Raw genomic sequence first — 20,845 nt, 5'->3', positions numbered from 1 at the left:
GATATGATAATATGCATCCTTCAGGTCTATTGTGCACATGAATGCTGCTGGGGCAATGAGTGGGGTGGCCGACCGAATAGATTCCATTTTGAACTTGCGATAGGAGATCCACCTGTTCAAGAATTTTAGATTTATAATGGTCCTGAAAGATAAGTCTGGCTTTTTTACTAGGAATAGTGACCCTTGAACTGTTGATGAGAGGGTACTGAAACAATGGCCTTCATCCTGAAAAGAGACTGAATATCCTGTAGAAGTTGAATCTGTAATGACTGAGTGAGGATCGGTTATCTGAAATCTATGTGGGAGAGGAGACTTGAATTCTAGTTTGTAACCATCCTGAATTTCCTGTAATGGAAATCCATTCCTGACTGAAAAAACTAAAAGTCTTCCCCCCACAGGGATGGGGTCATTGTTTACCAGGATTATTTGTGTTATTGGGGTTGAGAAGGAACCCTCTCCCTCTGCCCCCTTTCGGGTTGCTCCATTTACCAGACTTTCCCTTCCCTCTACTCGTCCAGTATTAGGATTGTCTGTCTTCTGAAAAGGCTGACTTTTCCTGGGCTTCTCTTCCGGAAATCCCTTTTTCTTGTCAGCAGCTCTTTCTAAAATGGTGTCCAGTACTGTTCCAAATACATAGGAACTGGAGAATAGTATTGCACAAGCGGTCCAAAACGGATCAGTTTGCACTCTAATGCATTCTGAATGGAAAAGGATCCGGTCAGAATGCATCAGTTTGCATCAGTTCAGTCTCCATTCCGCTTTGGAGACGGACACCAAAACACTGCTTGCAGCGTTTTGTTGTCCGTCTGATGAAACTGAGCCAAAGGGTTCTGACACACAATGTAAGTCAATGGGGACGGATCCGTTTTCACTGACACAATCTGGCACAATAGAAAACGGATCCGTCCTCCATTGACCGTCAATGGTGTTCAAAACGGATCCGTCTTGGCTATGTTAAAGATGATACAAACGGATCCGTTCTGAACGGATGCAGACGGTTGTATTATCTAAATGGATCTGTACATGACGGATCCAGACAAAACGCGAGTGTGAAAGTAGCCTAACTTGTTTTTAGAAACTATGTCGCCCGTCCAGCTCTTTAGCCATAATGCCCTTCTAGCATTATTTAATAGTGTTCCACTTCTCGCTGCAAAACGGATAGATTCCGCAGAGGCGTCCGCCATGAAAGCTGTAAACATTTTTAGCAGAGGAGGAGATTCGAGAATTTCTTCTCTAGATGTCTTGAGCCTTGAATGGTTCTCCAATTGATTGAGCCATAATCCCATTGCTCTGGATACAGACGTGGTGGCAATATTAGTATTAATTGTTGCTGATGAAGATTCTCAAACTCTTGTTAGGAGCCCATCAGATTTTTGGTCCATGGGATCTTTTAATTGGGATGAGTCTTCAAATGGGATGGTCGTCTTTTTTGCAACTTCAGCTACCTGGACATCTATTTTTGAAACCTCTTCCCATAATTTAGTGTCATCAGGATTAAAGAGGAGACGACTACTGAATTCCCGAGGAATAGAAAGTTTCTTTTCTGCATCTTCCCATTCCTCTAGTATGATCTCTCTCAAGTTGGAATTAACCGGAAACAGCTTCTTTTTCTTTGCCCTTAATCCGCCAAACATCTCGTTCTGAGTTGTCTTAGGTTGCTGAACCTCCTCCACCTCCATGGTTTCCCTCTTCAGAAGAAACTGAAGGAATGACTTCCTCTTCCTCTTCTAATTTCCCATCAGAATAGTAAGTATTCCTGCCTTGTTAATCTGATTCCAGATGAATTCTATTTTTTTTTTTATACTGGTGGTGAAACAGGTCGAGAAGGAATCAAACTTGAGACTAAAGCATGTACAGTCATGTGAAAAAATTAGGACACCCTTTGAAAGCATGTGGTTTTTTGTAACATTTTTAATAAATGGTTATTTCATCTCCGTTTCAACAATACAGAGAGATTAAAGTAATCCGACTAAACAAAGAAAACTGAAGAAAAGTCTTTTCAAGATCTTCTGTAAATGTCATTCTACAAAAATGCCTATTCTAACTGAGGAAAAAGATAGGACACCCTTGCCCCTAATAGCGAGTGTTACCTCCTTTGGCTGAAATAACTGCAGTGAGACGGTTCTTGTAGCCATCTACCAGTCTTCGACATCGGTCTGAGGAAATTTTACCCCACTCCTCAATGCAGAACTTTTTCAGCTGTGAGATGTTTGAGGGGTTTCTTGCACGTACAGCCCTTTTCAAGTCACCCCACAGCATCTCAATGGGATTCAAATCTGGACTTTGACTTGGCCATTCCAGGACTCTCCATTTCTTCTTTTTCAGCCAATCTTTGGTTGATTTACTAGTATGTTTTGGGTCATTGTCATGTTGCATGGTCCAGTCCAGCTTCAGCTTTAATTTTCTAACTGATGGTCTCACATGTTCTTCAAGCACCTTCTGATACACAGTAGAATTCATCGTGGATTCTATGATGGTGAGCTGACCAGGTCCTGCTGCAGCAAAGCAGCCCCAAACCATGACACTTCCACCTCCATGCTTCACAGTTGGTATGAGGTTCTTTTCTTGGAATGCTGTGTTTGGTTTACGCCAAACATGTCCTCTGCTGTTGTGTCCAAATAATTCAATTTTGGACTCATCTGTCCAAAGAACATTATTCCAGAAGTCCTGGTCTTTGTCAACTTTATCGCTGGCAAATGTCAGTCTGGCCTCGATGTTTCTCTTGGAAAGCAAAGGTTTCCTCCTTGCACACCTCCCATGCAAGTTAAACTTGTACAGTCTCTTTCTGATTGTAGAGGCATGTACTTCTACATCAACAGTAGCCAGAGCCTGCTGTAGTTCTCGAGATGACACTTTAGGGTTTTTGGATACCTCTTTTAGCATCTTGCGGTCTGCTCTTGGGGTGAACTTGCTGGGGCGACCAGTCCTGGGCATGTTGGCAGTTGTTTTGAAAGCCCTCCACTTGTAGACTATCTTCCGGACAGTGGAATGGCTGATTTCAAAATCTTTTGAGATCTTTTTAAATCCCTTCCCAGACTCATAGGCTGCTACAATCTTTTTTCTGAAGTCCTCTGATAGCTCTTTTGCTCTCACCATGGTGCTCACTCTCACTTCAACAGTCAGGAGCACACCAAACTAAATGTCTGAGGTTTAAATAGGGCAAGCCTCATTCAACATGCAGAGTAACGATCTACTAATTATGTGCACCTGGTGTGATATACCTGTGTGAGATCTGAGCCAATTTAAGAGGGAATACATGTGAGGGTGTCCTATCTTTTTCCTCAGTTAGAATAGGCATTTTTGTAGAATGACATTTACAGAAGATCTTGAAAAGACTTTTCTTCAGTTTTCTTTGTTTAGTTGGATTACTTTAATCTCTCTGTATTGTTGAAACGGAGATGAAATAACCATTTATTAAAAATGTTACAAAAAACCACATGCTTTCAAAGGGTGTCCTAATTTTTTCACATGACTGTACTTCTTCTGTTTTCATAGACCTCAGATTAGAAAGGAAGGACGGCTGTTCCTCCTTCAGAAGTTTGGCAATACAATCAGGGCATAATTGTTTTTTGAATGATTCCTGTAGCTTTTTAGTACAGGAAAAACATTTCCTTGTTTTACTTTTAGGTTCTGTCTGGGATCTATGTCCTGGATCCTTTTCTCCCTAGGAGCAAACAAGAGGGAACTCTCCCTTAGTCTAGGCATGAAAGAAAACCAAACAGACCAGGGTATGGGTAATTAACTTGCAAAACCCTGAGCACAGGGATCGCCAGCCACCTCAGGCTTGGTAGATAATTGGACCTCCATCTGGAACAGCAGACAAGCTTTACTGCTTGCTGGTTCCTTTATATAGGTCTTACCTTAAGGGTCCGCCCCTCCTGCTTCCGCTGCATTTCTCCTTCCTCAGGGGGACTCAATCCCCTAGGGGAGAGTTGACTTCCCCCATGCGAGGCCCAACACCAGCCCTCCAGCATGAAAACGCTGGGCACCGCCATCTTGGATCCTGGTAACACGACATCACTTCCTGTACACGGAGCCACCCCTAGAAGTGATGTCACCGCTCTCACTCGCGATGCCGATGAGAAGTGTGCACTGGCGAGCCCAGAGCACCCGGAGGGGAAGCGGCATAGGCCCCCAGATACCGCGGCCATGGATGAAAGTGGTATACTGGGCAATGCTAGGGAACCTCGCACAGAGGTACTAGCAGGGCCTTGAGGAACTGGGAGGAATGGCCGGACACCACCCGACCGAGCTACAGCCCTAGTAACCATGTGGCTACTTCTAATCCTATTGTCATGAGGGTGTCAAGAACCACGCCTGACTCCGTTATACCCGGGGTCAGGAAGTCGCAGCGGTTGGCTGCACGCTCTATGTAAGATAGGGCTGTTTCCTTATTGTAACTTTCTGGGTTTGCTTTGCAAACCCTTTTGGCTCACTCAGGGATCCGTAGCTCCTTCTCCTCAGCTGTTCCTTGTCCAGCACTCCCAAACCTCCTTATATTCCCCTCTCACACTTCTCTGGTTGCCAGATATAGAGCTTCCTGCCTGGACATCTATTCTGACCCTCTGGAGCTGTGTTGCTGCGTTCTCTGGTAGTTGGTCCAGAACGCTACCCTCCGGATCCCTGTTGGACCTTTGTGGTCTATTGTGGTCGCCCACCTGGGTGTATGTGTTTGTCTGTTTTGTCTGTCCTCTCCCTGGTGTTTCCCTCTTAGTGACAGTGGTGCGGACTAGCGATCCCACCGGCCCGTTCACTATCTAGGGCTCATTTTAGGGAAAGCCAGGGTTTAGGCACGTGATCGCCGCACGGGTGAGGAACCCGTCTAGGGACGTCAGGGCAGTCAGGTGCCAGCCGCAAGGTGAGTTAGGGGTCACCACCTTTCCCTCTCCCTTGGGCAGGGCTTTCCCTTTTTCCTCCCTGTGCGTGACGCTGGTCATTACACCTATTCTATCTTCAACCCTAAAGAGGGCCTCTCTTGCCAACTCTCTGTAGGGACAGGAAGAACACTGGAGAGGGGGGTGGGGAGGGGCTTCCTGTCTCTACAAAGACCTATAAGGACAACCACCCATGTGCTGTCATGGGAGACGTCCTGGAAAACCCATTTAGAGTTGACCAGATTCTGAATCAGACTGTTAATATCTTATGTAATGGGGACAACACGCTCTTTATAGAATAACAGCACAAGGAGATTTTCCAGGTTTTAAAATACAGACCTGATCTGATGTATGGGTTTATGGACGGGAAATGTGCAAGAGAAAACAGTAAAACCATCACATACTGATCAGAGAGAACATGGCATTACCTTTTTTCAAGGAGTCTATTCTTCAGTCACAATAAAAGAACCATGTTTATACAGAAATCTACAGGTACGTACATATACGCATAAACTGATTTCAGAGTATTCAAGACTTACGCAGGAGACTTGTCAGCATACAGATTCCTGTTCTGGACAGTTTGTGGTTGTACTGAACACAGGCACTACATTATTATGTCTGCATATAGAGGGTGGTTTGTAAACCCACAAAACTAGGGCATGATCATCAGCAAAGATACAAGATAACATTATGTGAAGCTGAACGTCATAGCGTGATAATGTATATTAATCAGCATATATAGATTTTACGGATAATTAAAGGGGTTATCCAAGAGAAAATGCTTACCCCCCCCCCCCGCCCCCATATGCCGGGCCCCTTACATTGAATATACTTACCTGGCTCCCTGCGCCACTCCTGGTCCCCACACCGCTGCTGCAGCTTCTCCCCGTGCGCGGATATAAACATCCAGTGTCGGGGGGAGCAGCCAATGGCAGGTGGGGACAAGCCTCCCTACAGTCACCCGCTATGCTAGGGAGGCTCATCCCTGTCCCTACCTGCCATTTGCTGCTCCCCCCGACACCAGACATTTTCATCCGCGCACGGGGAGAAGCTGCAGCAGCGGTGTGGGGACCAGGAGTGGCGCAGGGAGCCAGGTAAGTATATTCAATGTAAGGGGCCCGACATATGGGAAGGGGGGGGGGGGAGACATTTTATAGGACTGGATAACCCCTTTAACTAGTGTCTCAAGTGACGCCCTCCCACACTTACCCGATATCCCTCTAAGTCCCTCATCTGTATCTGCAATAATGAAAGGTCCCGCAGTATCTGCAAGTTGTCCTTGTCCAGTTTAAGAGCATTCCTATAACACTTGATCGCCTCATCATACTTCTTGTCGGACCTCTGAAGAAGACCATAGACATGCCAACCTGTCTTCTATTCAGGAAAACCAACTGAATCCATAAGCATCTATCAGTTCTCAATAGACAAGCAAGGCTTGTGTAATGGATCTGTCTCCTACAAGGCAGTTCACAGAATCATCTCATATCATCCCAACCTTATGTTCTGCCAAATTAATAGTCTGAAGCATCAGGGCATGGGTATGCGGGTTGTCAAAGCGTTGGATATATCAGGCAATCACTAAGGCAGCATGTTTGAAACAGATTAAAGGTGCGGTCCCACAAAAAAATATTCTACAGTCTGCAAAACAGCACCTGGATATGAATACTTTTGTAACTGCACGTAATTAAAAATGTATTATAGAGTTATTCAATGAAATCTGTATAGCGCCACCTGCTGTTTGCTCTTTTTCTAATTTCTAGGTCCTGCTAACTAAGATGGAAGCACATGCTCAGTTCCATCCTTCAACTGCCACCAGCGGCAAAAGAAAGGACACGCCCCTGAGAAAGGACACACCCCTGAGAAAGGACACACCTACTGAGCTGCCAGCTTGAAATAAATCTAGCGGATCAATTGGAGCAATGTATGGGGAGATTCATGTGGGGTACAGGGCTGGTTCTAGCTTTGTTAGAAAGAGGATGTCATGTACTAGATCAAGTATGATTTTCATTTTTTACATTATTCATGGGATAACCCCTTTAAGTGGAATTTTTGGTCCATGTAAAATTCAGAATAAAAAAAATTATAATTTTCAATTGTTTTGCACACTACTAAGGAACGTTTCCTGTTATATGCTATTATTAATAATGAATGGAGTTGTTCATTATGACTTTTGGTATTGTTCATTAGGGTTCAAATAATGTGTGCCATTTTTAGGCCATGTTCTCACAATCTGTATACTAAAAGCACAGCCCTGATGTATGGGAATGTATGATAAAATGATCCTCTAGCTTTAGGAATTGATTGTCTATTCTTATTTCGGCAATGTGGAATTCAGATATCGGTGTGCAGTGTGCACCAAAACACCACAGATTCCCATTTAAATCTCCAAAATTGACATTAAAAATGCAAAATGTTATTACCCTAGGGAGCACCCCTTATTTTTACCAGCATCCATATGTATACCACACAGCTGCATATTTTGCCGTCTAACTCCAGCTGTAAAAAAAAAAATATAGAGTGGCTGCTGACATAGACACTGACCCATCATATAATGCAACAGCTCACTGCAAACCAAATAAAGTACAGAAACATTTTGTAACGCTAATGCTATTGTCACCGCCAGTTCTGTGAGAAGGTCTGGCAGACGTCCTTCTCTACCTCTTGCATGACTTTCTTTGTTTTGGTTTCACTTTGTCATCTCCTTTCCTTCTCCCAGGTGTCACCTATTTAGTCTAATCGTCTGCCTTTATATTCCCTCCCATACTGCTTCACTTGCTCAGATAAGTCTTTTATGTATTGTGTTTCCTTGCTGGCTTGATTCTAGGTGACCCTGACTCCGTCTGTATTAAGTGCAGGGAGCCGGTGGTCGTGTCCCCTCACTATTATAGGGTTTTCAGGTGTCACACAGTCATAGGTACGTGGGCATGCAATCGTCTACCATTGAGACCCTTGCATGGGCATAGCAGTCAGGGAGAGCTCTTAGGGTTTTATAGGGCTCACCAATATTCTCCTTAGTTTGGGATCAAGCCAGTCGGACGTTTATTCATAAGTTCCAGCTATCTGCAACATCATCCGTGACAGCTATGCTAATAAAGTAGAGATGCTTAGCAAATACATTTTGTACAAAATTATTTGAGCCCGTCTGCCGCACGTCAAGGCGATCTCTATAAGACGGGAACCTAACACTAAATTCTACCTGTTAAGTGCCATAACAGCGACCATGAAATTCAAGGGGTGTAGGTTAGACACTGACGCATATCAGCAGCAACTCATGTCAGAGCTGATGGTATACAGCAACAGACTTTAATGGGGCTGTCTAGGGTTAGAAAGCCATGGCTGGCTGTTGTGTGTGGTAGTGCAGTTCAGCCTCATTGAAGTTAAAGGAGCCATGCTGCAATACCAGACACAACCCAACAACAGATGGAGAGCTGTGTCTGGAAGGAAGCAGACAGAGGCATATGTACATGCAGCAGCCATAGGAGCATGCAACCTCATCATTTCCCATTGGGGATGTGGTAGAAGTGTACTGAGAAAATTGTGAAAAGATGCAGCCCCCGTCCAACAAACCAAGAGGGTCATTTATTAAGCTAAAATATTAAGCTAGTTGCGCCGCAGTCTGCCAGGTCTAAAAAAAAGTGGGCAGGGAAGGGAATGGGCCGGCAGGCCTGTCTTATTTACCATGTTCTATGCCTGGTTAAGGCGTAGAAAAACGTCTAATTGTAAGGGTACTTTCACACTTGCAGCAGAGGATTCCGTCGCCGGAACTGCCTGCCGGATCCGTCAAAACGTATGCAAACTGGTGGCATTTGTCAGACGGATCAGGATCCTGATCCGTATGACAAATGCATTGCAGTGCTGGCTCCGTCTCTCCAGTGCCTCCCGGAAAAAGGGATCCATCATTTATTTTTTTTCACATTTTTTGCGGTCTGAGCATGCACAGACTGCAATGCCGGAACACTCGGCGCTGGATCCGGCATTAATGCATTTCAATGGGAAAAAATGCTGGAATTTTGGACGGAACTGCGGTATTATCTCTGTCCTGAAAAGGCAAAAAGACTGAACTGAAGACATCCTGATGCATCCTGAACAGATTGCTCTCCATTCAGAATACATTAGGATAAAACTGATCAGTTTGCCCACCTGCCCACCACAACGCTAGTATGAATGTACCCACTGGCAGAGGATCCTCCGTAGTTATGAAGAGGCCGGCGACTGTTCATAACTCCGGTGGAACCACCGCCAGCTTAGGGCGTTATTAAGACCAGCATCTATAACGCTGGTCCTAATAAATGTGCCCCCCAAATGTGTAAAAAAAAATGCTGAAAAAGGATACAGACATGACTCTTGACATCACTGCGTAGACCCTTTCGTACAAACTCATAAGCTTCTTCTTTCTTTCCCAGACAATTCAGCGTCAGTCCCTTCATTGCCAGCGTTTCTGCAGAAAACAATAGCGGTTATAGATCAAGCGCTAAGTGAAAGGAGAAAAAAAGGAAGAAATAAGTCACACTGCGTGCTTCTCATTGTTTAGGCTCTGTTCACACTAGCATTTTCTCAATGTTTCAGCTACAGGAAAATTAAATGCTTCCGTTAATGGTTCCACTGAACTTAATGGAATTTTTGTTCAGTTAACCCCTGTGCTCCTCTCTAGCACTAATAAATATGAACGCAAGACCAAACGCTGGCCCACATGCCAACCTACAGTTAGTATATGTAATACAGTCAGGTCAATAAATATTGGGACATGGACACAATTCTAACATTTTTGGCTCTATACACCACCACAATGGATTTTAAATGAAACAAACAAGATGTGCTTTTACTGCAGACTGTCAGCTTTAATTTGAGGGTATTTACATCCAAATCAGGTGAACGGTGTAGAAATTACAACAGTTTGCATATGTGCCTCCCACTTGTTAAGGGACCAAAAGTAATGGGACAATTTGCTTCTCAGCTGTTCCATGACCAGGTGTGTGTTAATCCCTCATTATCCCAATTACAATGAGCAGATAAAAGGTCCAGAGTTAATTTCAAGTTTTTGCATTTGGAATCTGTTGCTGTCAACTCTCAAGATGAGATCCAAAGAGCTGTCACTATCAGTGAAGCAAGCCATCATTAGGCTGAAAAAACAAAACAAACCCATCAGAGAGATAGCAAAAACATTAGGCGTGGCCAAAACAACTGTTTGGAACATTCTTAAAAAGAAGGAACGCACCGGTGAGCTCAGCAACACCAAAAGACCCGGAAGACCACAGAAAACAACTGTGGTGGATGACCGAAGAATTCTTTCCCTGGTGCAGAAAACACCCTTCACAACAATTGGCCAGATGAAGAACACTCTCCAGGAGGTAGGTGTATGTGTGTCAAAGTCAACAATCAAGAGAAGACTTCACCAGAGTAAATAGAGAGGGTTCACCACAAGATGTAAACCATTGGTGAGCCTCAAAAACAGGAAGGCTAGATTAGAGTTTGCCAAACGACATCTAAAAAAGCCTTCACAGTTCTGGAACAACATCCTATGGACAGATGAGACCAAGATCAACTTGTACCAGAGTGATAGGAAGAGAAGAGTATGGAGAAGGAAAGGAACTGCTCATGATCCTAAGCATACCACCTCATCAGTGAAGCATGGTGGTGGTAGTGTCATGGCGTGGGCATGTATGGCTGCCAATGGAACTGGTTCTCTTGTATTTATTGATGATGTGACTGCTGACCAAAGCAGCAGGATGAATTCTGAAGTGTTTCGGGCAATATTATCTGCTCATATTCAGCCAAATGCTTCAGAACTCATTGGACGGTGCTTCACAGTGCACATGAACAATGACCCAAAGCATACTGCAAAAGCAACCAAAGAGTTTTTTAAGGAAAGAAGTGGAATGTTATGCAATGGCCAAGTCAATCACCTGACCTGAATCCGATTGAGCATGCATTTCACTTGCTGAAGACAAAACTGAAGGGAAAATGCCCCAAGAACAAGCAGGAACTGAAGACAGTTGCAGTAGAGGCCTGGCAGAGCATCACCAGGGATGAAACCCAGCGTCTGGTGAGGTCTCTGCGTTCCAGACTTCAGGCTGTAATTGACTGCAAAGGATTTGTAACCAAGTATTAAAAAGTCAAACTTTGATTTATGATTATTATTCTGTCCCATTACTTTTGGTCCCTTAACAAATGGGAGGCACATATGCAAACTTGTAATTCCTATACCGTTCACTTGATTTGGATGTAAATACCCTCAGATTAAAGATGACAGTCTGCAGTTAAAGCACATCTTGTTCGTTTCATTTCAAATCCATTGTGGTGGTGTATAGAGCCAAAAATGTTAGAATTGTGTTTATGTCCCAATATTTATGGACCTGTCTGTATATATTACATGACGAAGGCACGCTGAAACGCGCGTCGGGGTAGCGCCATCCCTGTACGAGTACACTGAGCTTAATAAGCGAGTCTCTGGCTATTACCTTCCTTGCTTCAGCAGTCCTCATAATTCTTGTCCTGTTTTATGGGCAGTATATTTTGTGGTGACATCTTTTGTAGGATTACTGGCAATCATTTTTGGAGATTTTGGTTGTCCCTTATATGTATATATTTCTATGTAGCTGAGACTCGGCCACATGGATATAGGTTTACAAATTACTGCTTATTATAATACAGTATGTAGCCAGTGTCCCACTGGGATGGTGTTGTTTTTTTTGCTGCTATCCGTTTTTTTATTACAACGTCTGTCATGTATGTATAATTGTAATTCAATAAAATATTTATTTTTGTAGAGCTTCACTTCTTGTAGGTGTAGTGTTTTTGTCCTCTCTAGCACTGCCAGGAAGTGTTATGTGAGAAAGCTGCAGAGCTGACACTCTGCACAGGAAGGTTCTGTCTGATCATTGTGAGGCTCAGCGCTCTTGATGGACAGGCTCCTGATGACATGAGACGTGCCAGCTCCTCTAGGTGGCCCTGCTCATATTCCCATAGAGGAACCAAACAAGTTTTAGTCTTCATTTAAGCTCCGAATTAGGCCCTGTGCACACGACTGTATATTTTTCTGCATTCGATCTGCGCTTTTTTGTGGATTGGATGCAGACATATTCATTTCAAGGCCGTCCGCATCCGTTTGTCTGTTAAACTGGCCCGCAAGCAAAATGGAGCATGTCCTATTCTTTTCCATTTTGTGGACATGGATAGGATATTTCTACAGAAGGGAGACAGAAAATGGCAGCATCTACATGGCCAGGATCCGTGTTTTGCAGATCTGCGGTTTGTGGAGCGCAAAACACATTTGGTCGTGTGCATGAGGCCTTAAACAGACCTAGGCCAAAAGAGTGCTCGGAGGTATACTCTGGAGTGTCCTTCCTGTATGGAATAGCTCAGCAAACGGCTTTTCCATACAGCGGTACAGTATGCAGGGAAAAAAAAGTATACCATGTGGCATACAACGGGGAACATTTATCAATGCTTTTACGCCACAATTGTGGTGGCATCTGTGCACCATAATTTGCAACTTTTAGAGCTTCTCTGCACTTTTCTGAAGTGCCATGGACATGGGGTGTGGCTTAGCAGAAGGGGCGGGACTTAGCGCACTAACGTTCGCCAGAAAGCGGTGGGAGTTACAGCTGAAGTCTACGCCAGCCTGTAGCTGCCATAGAGATCCGTTTCTGGTGCACAGCAGGGCTTCTGCCTCTTCACAAATCAGGCGCATCTCACGCCAGCGCAGGGAGAACAAGACTGGTGGATGGATCCGCCAGTCCTGATATATCCCCCCATTGTGGTTTTGTTTTTATGTGCCTATGTGCGGTGGATGCCACTCAATAGAATCAAACAGAGGTATACATGCGAAGTTTACATTGGGAAATCTTCCCTACAGGAACCTCGGCCAGCACATGACTTCCCTTCTAGGACATAATATAACTGATAGGTGTAATAAGAAAATATTACATGTGTTAGAGAATCTAGCAGAATCTTACCTCCATGTTCAGCAAAGCGGGGGTTCGACAGGATCATCTTACAAAACTTCAGCCCATTCTTATACTGCTTCTGTTCATAGCATTTCTAATAAATAAAAATAAGTAACATTCATAGAGAGAAGATGAACAGTTTGTGTTTCATACATTGTACATCAAAGGGACATCTCTTGTAACTCTGGATCAGTATTGGAGAAGCACCAACTTAAAGGGAACCTGTCACCGGGATTTTGGGTATAGAGCTGAGGACATGGGTTGCTAGATGACCGCTAGCACATCCGCAATACCCAGTCCCCATAGCTCTGTGTGCTTTTATTGTGTAAAAAAAACTATTTGATACATATGCAAATTAACCTGAGATGAGTCAGAGCTTGAAAATATGACTCTGGTCACACAAATAAGATATCACTCTTATGTTAATTTGCATATGTATCAAATCGTTATTTTTTACACAATAAAAGCACACAGAGCTATGGGGACTGGGTATTGCGGATGTGCTAGCGGCCATCTACAAACCCATGTCCTCAGCTCTATACCCAAAATCCAGGTGACAAGTTCCCTTTAAGGCTCATGCATGGATACCGGCCGAGTGCATGCCACCATTTTTTGTTTTACTCCTTCAAAAATGTCCTAACCTTGTCCGCAAAACGGACAATTTTCTTTTCTTTTTTTTTGCAGAGCCGTGGAACAAACTTGCGGATGCGGACAGTACATGGGTGTACTGTCCGAATCTTTTGCAGCACCATTGAGATAAATGGGTCCGCATCTGAGCCTCATCTCACATACAGGACTCATCTCAGGTAATTTGCATATGTATCAAATCGGGTTTTTTCCACAATAAAAGCACACAGAGCTATGGGGACTAGGTATTGCGGATGTGCTAGCGGCCATCTAGCAAACCAATGTCCTCAGCTCTATACACCCTTTAATCACTTCTACATTATCTGTGCAGGTGAAAGGCTGACGATGGAAGCACGGAATCATTTCTCAGTGGGGTAGTACAAGATATAGACTATGTACACCTTCAGGGGCTTTTTATTATTATTATAGCGTTTTATTCATTTTGAGCTAAAAATATTTTTTTCAGTTGGTCTTTATTAAAAATGTTTAACCATTTCTGAAAGCTAGGGTTAAACAATCAGTCTGTGTGCAAGCTGTGACTTTGTTTGGACAGGACCTCAAACACTCATTATAGCTTACTAATAAGAATATGGCTTAAATAAGTGTTTATGAGGTCAGGAGATCAGAGATAAGAGCTACACGAGAGAGTGAAAGTGACAGCTTGCAAAGAGTCCGATTTTTTTTTTTAACCCTTGTAAAGTCTTATTCACACGACAGTGTTTTGATCAGTGATTTCCATCAGTGAATGTGAGCCGAAACCAGGATTGGAGCCTCCACAGACATAAGGTATAATGCCTCATTCACACAGTCAGTGTTCGGTCAGTGATTTCCATCAGTGAATGTGAGCCAAAACCAGGATTGGAGCCTCCACAGACATAAGGTATAAGGGAAAGATCTGCACCTGTTCTGTGTTTAGAGCCGCACCTGGTTTTGGCTCACAATCACTGATGAAAATCACTGACCGAACACTGACTGTGTGAATGAGGCATAAAGATCTGCACCTGTTCTGTGTTTACAGCTGCACCTGGTTTTGGCTCAAAATCACTGATAGAAACCACTGACCGAACACTGACGAGTGAATGAGGCATAACTTAGAAACGGCTGAAGATTTTTAAGAAAGACCAATTAAAAAAAGGATTTTAGCCCAAAATGAGTAGAATGCATTCACAAATAAAATGTCCCCGAATGTGTACATAACCTTTAAATATATTCCTCTTATTGTATAAAGGAGATGTCATTCATTTTGTTTACTCATTTTTCTTTTATGTAAATATGAGGAAACACACAACTAAACGTCATAAAGGCTATGTACACCTTTGGGGGCAATATTTTTAATTATTGCATTGTACTCATTTTGAGCTAAAAAAATAAATTTCTAATTGGTCTTTATTGAAAAATATGGATTTTCTGTCTTTTCCGTCAGACCAGGAGCTGACGGCTCCTTATCTCTGCTCTCTGACCTTCTAAACACCCATTATATCTCAGTTCTTATCTTACTGATAAGAATGTGGCTTAAATAAGTGTTTATGACCTCTCAGCAGTTTAGAGATAAGGGTTATTAGATGACACAAAGTGAAAGTACCAGTCACACAGCTAGAAACACAGTTAACCCTTTGTGACAGAACAGCTCAATATTTTTAATAAAGGCCAATTGAAAAAATTATTTTTAGCCAAAAATGAGTTACAGTGCTGCCCATAATTATTCATACCCCTGGCATATTTTGACTTAAAGTTACTTTTATTCAACCAGCAAGTAATTTTTTGACGGGAAATAACATAGGTATCTCCCAAAAGATAATAAGACGATGTACAAGAGGCATTATTGTGGGAAAAAAACATTTCTCAGCTTTTATTTACATTTGAGCAAAAAGTGTCCAGTCCAAAATTATTCATACCCTTCTCAATAATCAATAGAAAAGCCTTTATTGGCTATTACAGCAATCAAACGCTTCCTATAATTGCAGACCAGCTTTTTGCATGTCTCCACAGGTATTTTTGCCCATTCATCTTTAGCAATGAGCTCCAAATCTTTCAGGTTGGAGGGTCTTCTTGCCATCGCCCTGATCTTTCGCTCCCTCCACAGATTCTCAATTGGATTCAAGTCTGGACTCTGGCTGGGCCACTCCAAAACGTTAATGTTGTCTGCTAACCATTTCTTCACCACTTTTGCTGTGTGTTTTGGGTTGTTGACATGCTGAAATGTCCACTGGTGCCCAAGGCCAAGTTTCTCTGCAGACTGCCTGATATTGTCGTTGAGAATCCTCATGTATTGCTCTTTTTTCATGGTGCTGTTTACTGTGATTAGGTTCCCTGGTCTATTGGCTGAAAAACACCCCCAAAGCATTAGGTTCCCACCACCATGTTTGACAGTGGGGATGGTGTTCTTTGGGTTGAAGGCTTCTCCTTTTTTACGCCAACTGGACACTTTTTGCTCAAATGTAAATAAAAGCAGAGAAATGTTTTTTTCCCACAATAATGCCTCTTGTACATCGTCTTATTATCTTTGGGGAGACACCTATGTCATTTCCCGTCAAAAAATTACTTGCTGGTTGAATAAAAGTAACTTTAAGTCCAAATTTGCCAGGGGTATGAATAATTATGGGCAGCACTGTACATGCAATCATAAAAAACTGCCTCTGAAGGTGTACATAGCCTTTAAGAAAGGATGATCCAGAATAGTTGCATTATGGAGAATACAGTTATTTGCTACAGACATGTCAGGAGAGCTGTAGTTTTCGTTGGTCTTGCCAGCTCTGTGATGCACATTTGTATTGATGCTGCTAGAGCTTGCTGAGGGTGGGACTACAAATGTGAAGAACTACACTTCCCACAATTCCTCTCCAGAGGTGTAGCTTGATGCTACTGGGCCCCCAGACAAAATCTCAAAAGTGCTCCTTTACTATTATCCATCATTTATAGCACTGATTTTGTCATACAGGCAGAGGAACCTTGTGGGCATTGTTGTGTTCCAAGCCACAGGTACAACTGTAACCCCTAAAACAACACCCCTGTTCCTCTCCCTCTCACATGCCCCTCTAATACAAAGTACTAATGCAATGACTTCCTGTCTGTCCTGCCAGTCTGTTTCCCATGGTCTCTCTGCATTTTTAGCTGCCCAGCATGAGAAACATGATCTCTCCTGATATTGGGAGGGGGAGCCAGGGAGCAGAGGAGATAAGGGGCATGTATTATGTGATGTCTTGTACTACACATTAGGGGAGATCGGCTATTCTCACTGGTGGAAGCCGCAGCTAGCAATGTCACCCATTCACATCTATGACATCTCAGATAGCGTTATTATTTTCACTTACATTGCCTCAGTCACACGTCAGTGTTCGGTCAGTGATTGGGAGCCAAAACCAGGTGCGGCTCTAAACATAGAAAAGGTGCAGATCTTTCCCTTATACCTGTGGGGGCTCCAGTCCTGGATTCCGCTCACAATGACTGATGAAAATCACTGACCAAAACACTGATGTGTGAGTAAGGCTTAAGAGGGGTTAATATTCTGTGGAATAAGGTGACACCACCTGTTATGTGTTTCTACTTCTACTAGGGGTTGTCAGATGTCAGTGACATTGGGGGGCTGATACCCTTCTCTTCACTGGTGCCTGTACTCAGGATATGCTTGGGCTCAACATAGGCTTATTCTGGAACATGTAGTCCCTGGGAGTGACAATGCCAGCCTACTGTACAAAGGACTGCAAGGGATTAGAGTGTGAGCTCTGTGGACTAGGGTTTGGGCTCTCACCAGGATCCTCTTAAAGAGGTTGTTCTCCTTGGGGGGGAGGGTGACAACCGGCATGATGACTCCGTGCTCCGCCCGCCCCTTTCGGGGGTCTCCAGAAAGAATCCCCCTCTGTCGGAGGCCGCACTACTAGACAACTAAATGCGCATGCGCCTGCTGCGCCCACTGATGATTCGGAGCGCACACCAGTGACGTCATTCGCCTGCTCTGTCACACTCGGCTGTAGTCAGGCTGTGACCTTCCATTCTGTTTGTAAGGTGCTGCCAATGGACCGTATGTATGTCTGTACAATAGCTATTATGGTCCGGTTTCAGTCCTTTACTGTGTGCAATGAAATTTGATGCGTTTCGGCTTCCTTAGTGTCTTCCTTTGCAATGTATTCTGGGAGTTGGAGTCTTTCTGCTGTGTCCTCAGAATTTGCCGGTGGACAACAGTGGAGATCCGAGCTAGCAGCACACGTGCGGACCGCAGCAGGCAGGTGCTGACAGCTCTGCTGGGGTCTGGTACAAGCACTGCTAGCCTATCAATCAGATCCAGCCTTGACTGTGTCTTGTGTTCATACAGTGCATTTAAAACTGCATGCGGTTTTCAGTCTGATTTTCTCATGCAGTTACTTTTATTACAGGTGGAACTAGTTTAATCATTTTTGCATATATTAAACCAACATTTTTCTCAGCAATGCGGGCACATATTATTTATTATTAAAGCTCCATTTATTCCATAGCGCTGTACATATGATGAGGAGTGCACATACATAATACAGACTATTGCACTAAGCACGAACAAGACGTGTTACAGACTGGTACAGAAGGAGAGAGCGCCCTGCCCGTGAGGTATGGAGGAAGGACACAGTAGGTGTGGGTGAAGCTGGTCATGGCATTATAGAGGCAGCAGGGTCACTGGTTGTAGGCTCGTCTGAAGAGGTGGGTTTTTAGGTTGATGATGATGATGAGGGCATGTACAAGCATTTTCGTAGATTCAGAGTTGAGGAAAGCGCGGATGCGGGAGATGTTTTTGAGTTGGAGGCGGCAGGTGGTGGAAAGGGCTTGGATGTGCGGTCGGAAGGAGTGGGCAGAATCCAAGGTCACTCCAAGGCAGCGGACTTGGTTTACAGGGGAGAGTGTACAGCCATTGATCGTGATAGATAGGTCTGTTGGGGAGAAGGGGGGGGGGGGGGGGGGGGTTGAGCAAGATGGGGGAAAGATGATGAATTCTGATTTATCCATGTTAAGTTTTAGAAAACGAGAGGAGATCGATGATATGGAAGATAGGCATTGTGGGATTCTGGATAGTAAGGTGGTGATGTCTGGACCAGAGAGGTAGATCTGTGTGTCGTCAGCATAAAAGTGATACTGAAAGTCATGGGACTCTGAGATATCCTAGGCCGAAAGTGTAGATAGAGAAGAGCAGGGGTCCTAGGACAGAGCCTTGCGGGACACCAACAGAGAGGGAATGAGACGAGGAGGTGGTGCGAGAGTGGGAGGCGCTAAACGTCCGGTCTGTGAGGTATGATGTGATCCAGGAGATGGCCAGGTCAGTGATGCCAAGAGATGAGAGTTTGCAACAGAAGGGAGTGGTCAACAGTGTCAAAAGCAGAGAGAAGGAGGACAGAGTAATGTTTTTTGGTTTTGACTGTTAGTAGGTCATTGGTGACTTTGGTGAGGGCAGTCTCAGTTGAGTGGTGAGGTCGGAAGCCAGATTGTAGGCGGTCAAAGAGGGAGCAGGAGGAAAGGTGAGAGGACAGTTCAGAATGGACATGTTGTTCAAGTAGCTTTGAGGCATATGGAAGAAGTGATATGGGGCGATAACTGGGTGTAATGGTAGCATGTTTAAAACCAGAGGGGAAGACACCAGAGGTTAGTGATAGGTTGAAGAGATGAGTTCGGGCTGGGATAAACACTGTGGTGAGGTTAGGGATGAGATGGGATGGGATCGGGTCAAGTGCACAGGTGGTGAGATGTGATCTGGAGAGTAGAGTGGAGAGTTTTTCTTCTGTAATGGTGGAGAAGAGGACCGAGCAGTTGTGTAGAGGGTCTGTGGGGACTGTGTACTGAAGCTTTCTTTGATGTTGACTATCTTTTGTTTGAAGTATGTGGCAAAGTCCTCAGCTGAGATGAAAGGAGAGGGTGGGGGCGCTGGAAGACGAACAATGGAGTTAAGTGTTAAAAAGTTGTTTTGGGCTGTGGGACAGGGAAGATATGAGAGATGAGAAGTAGGCATGTTTTGCACCAGCGAGTGAGGATTTGAATATGAGGAGGGATTGCTTGTATGTGGTGAATTAATCTTTTGAATGGGATTTCTTCCATCGCCGTTCAGCAGCCATGGAAGCTTGTCTGAGTTTTTTGGTCAGGTTGGTGTACCAGGGTTGTCTGTTGATTTTTCGGGTTTTGTTATGTGTGAGGGGGGCAACTGATTCCAGAGCTGTACTTGTGGTATTATATTGGGTGATTGCAGCATCTGGGTCTTTGAGGGAACAAATAGTAGAGATTGGCAGAAGAGAGTCAGAAAGCAAGCGAAAGTCAAGATGTTTTTTTTAAACTCGTTTTATTGAAAATTAACAATAAGCATGGTTCAGCATATTTTGGAGCATTGACACCCCGCGCAGGGGGGTCTCCAGCTCCACATAGTACAAACGTGATACATAATGTGTCAGGTGATTCTCAGCAATATTTCGCTACTTGGCATCAAACAATACAGCATATCTACTTTCTAGTGTTTAGACATTTAATGCAATGCTACCCTCCGACACAGAGTGCAAGTGCACAGGTTGCAAGGAATGATTTGAAGAACACCACTCTCCCCACACTTTCTGAAATTTCCCTGGGCATTTTCTATGTATGTATACTACTTTTTCCATATTCATTGCATGGTTCATCAAGGTCTTCCATTGGTTCACTGTGGGGACTCTATCCGCCATCCACCTCAATGCTACAGCCTTCCTAGCCAGGAAGAGGGCTTCCCCTTGGGGGGAAAGTCAAGATGTTTAAGGTTCCTGCGGGGAGTGTTAGTGTGTGGACTGGGGGAGCAGCAGAAGAGACCAGTGAAGAGAAGGTGAGTAGGTTGTGGTTGGATAGGGGGGAGGCGAATTAGAAAAGTTAGGTAGAAAGCAGAGGCGGGTAAAGATAAGATACAGAGTGTGACCATCTCTGTGGGTGGGAGCTGAAGACCACTGTGAGAGGCCGAAGGAGGAAGAGAGTGATAGGAGTTTAGAGGCGGCTGAGTGGCAGGTGTCAATAGGGATGCCGAAGTCACCCATGATGATAGTGGGGATGTCAGCAGAAAGAAAGTGATGTAGCCAGGTGTTAAAGAAGTCAAGAAAGATGGTGGCTTGGCCTGGGTGGCGGTAAATGATAGCTACTTGGAGGTTGGAGGGAGAGTAGATGCAAACAGAGTTTACTTCAAATGAAATTAGCGTAATGGAGAGTGGCAGTGGAGTTGGGCTGTAGGAGAAGACAAACTCCTCCACCATGTTTGCAGCCAGGGCGGGGGGGTGGAGTGAAATTAAATCCACTATTTGAGAGTGCAGCAGGGGAGGAGGTGTCAGCCATGTTTCTGTGAGACCCAGAAAGGATAGTTTTCGAGAGATTAAAAGATCATGAATGTAGGACAGTTTGTTACAGACCGAGCGTGCATTCCATAATGCTCCTGCAAGA

At 44.2% G+C, this 20,845-nt stretch overlaps 2 protein-coding genes across 7 annotated transcripts in view; one reads left to right on the top strand and one right to left on the bottom strand.

Moving 5' to 3' along the window:
• Nucleotides 1-17,380, bottom strand: part of NAA16 (N-alpha-acetyltransferase 16, NatA auxiliary subunit) — a 62,926-nt gene extending 45,546 nt beyond the window's left edge. For both annotated transcript variants that reach the window (XR_005777694.1, XM_040425399.1), the window contains exons 1-4: nt 17,196-17,380; nt 12,830-12,914; nt 9,208-9,312; nt 6,084-6,241 (exon numbers count right to left, since the gene is read on the bottom strand). Coding sequence is in view for 1 of the 2 variants with exons in the window: in XM_040425399.1 (XP_040281333.1) it covers nt 6,084-6,241; nt 9,208-9,312; nt 12,830-12,914; nt 17,196-17,249 (402 nt within the window). In the remaining variant the exon portion in view is untranslated. The remainder of the gene's footprint in view (nt 1-6,083; nt 6,242-9,207; nt 9,313-12,829; nt 12,915-17,195) is intronic.
• The window catches only part of MTRF1 (mitochondrial translation release factor 1), a 39,409-nt gene continuing 35,934 nt past the window's right edge, over nt 17,371-20,845 (top strand). The window contains exon 1 of one of the 5 annotated variants that reach the window (XM_040425401.1): nt 17,371-17,469. Coding sequence is in view for 2 of the 5 variants with exons in the window: in XM_040425406.1 (XP_040281340.1) it covers nt 17,533-17,817 (285 nt within the window). In the remaining 3 variants the exon portion in view is untranslated. Of the gene's footprint in view, nt 17,470-17,520; nt 17,818-18,651; nt 18,699-20,845 lie in introns of those variants that run through there. The other 4 variants (XM_040425403.1, XM_040425406.1, XM_040425400.1 and 1 more) reach the window with 4 other exon arrangements.

Source organism: Bufo bufo, chromosome 3, assembly GCF_905171765.1.
Source record: "Bufo bufo chromosome 3, aBufBuf1.1, whole genome shotgun sequence".
In the NCBI taxonomy this organism is placed as follows: Eukaryota; Metazoa; Chordata; class Amphibia; order Anura; family Bufonidae; genus Bufo; species Bufo bufo.
Note: the sequence above shows the minus strand (reverse complement) of the source record. Positions and strands in the feature narration are given on the sequence as shown.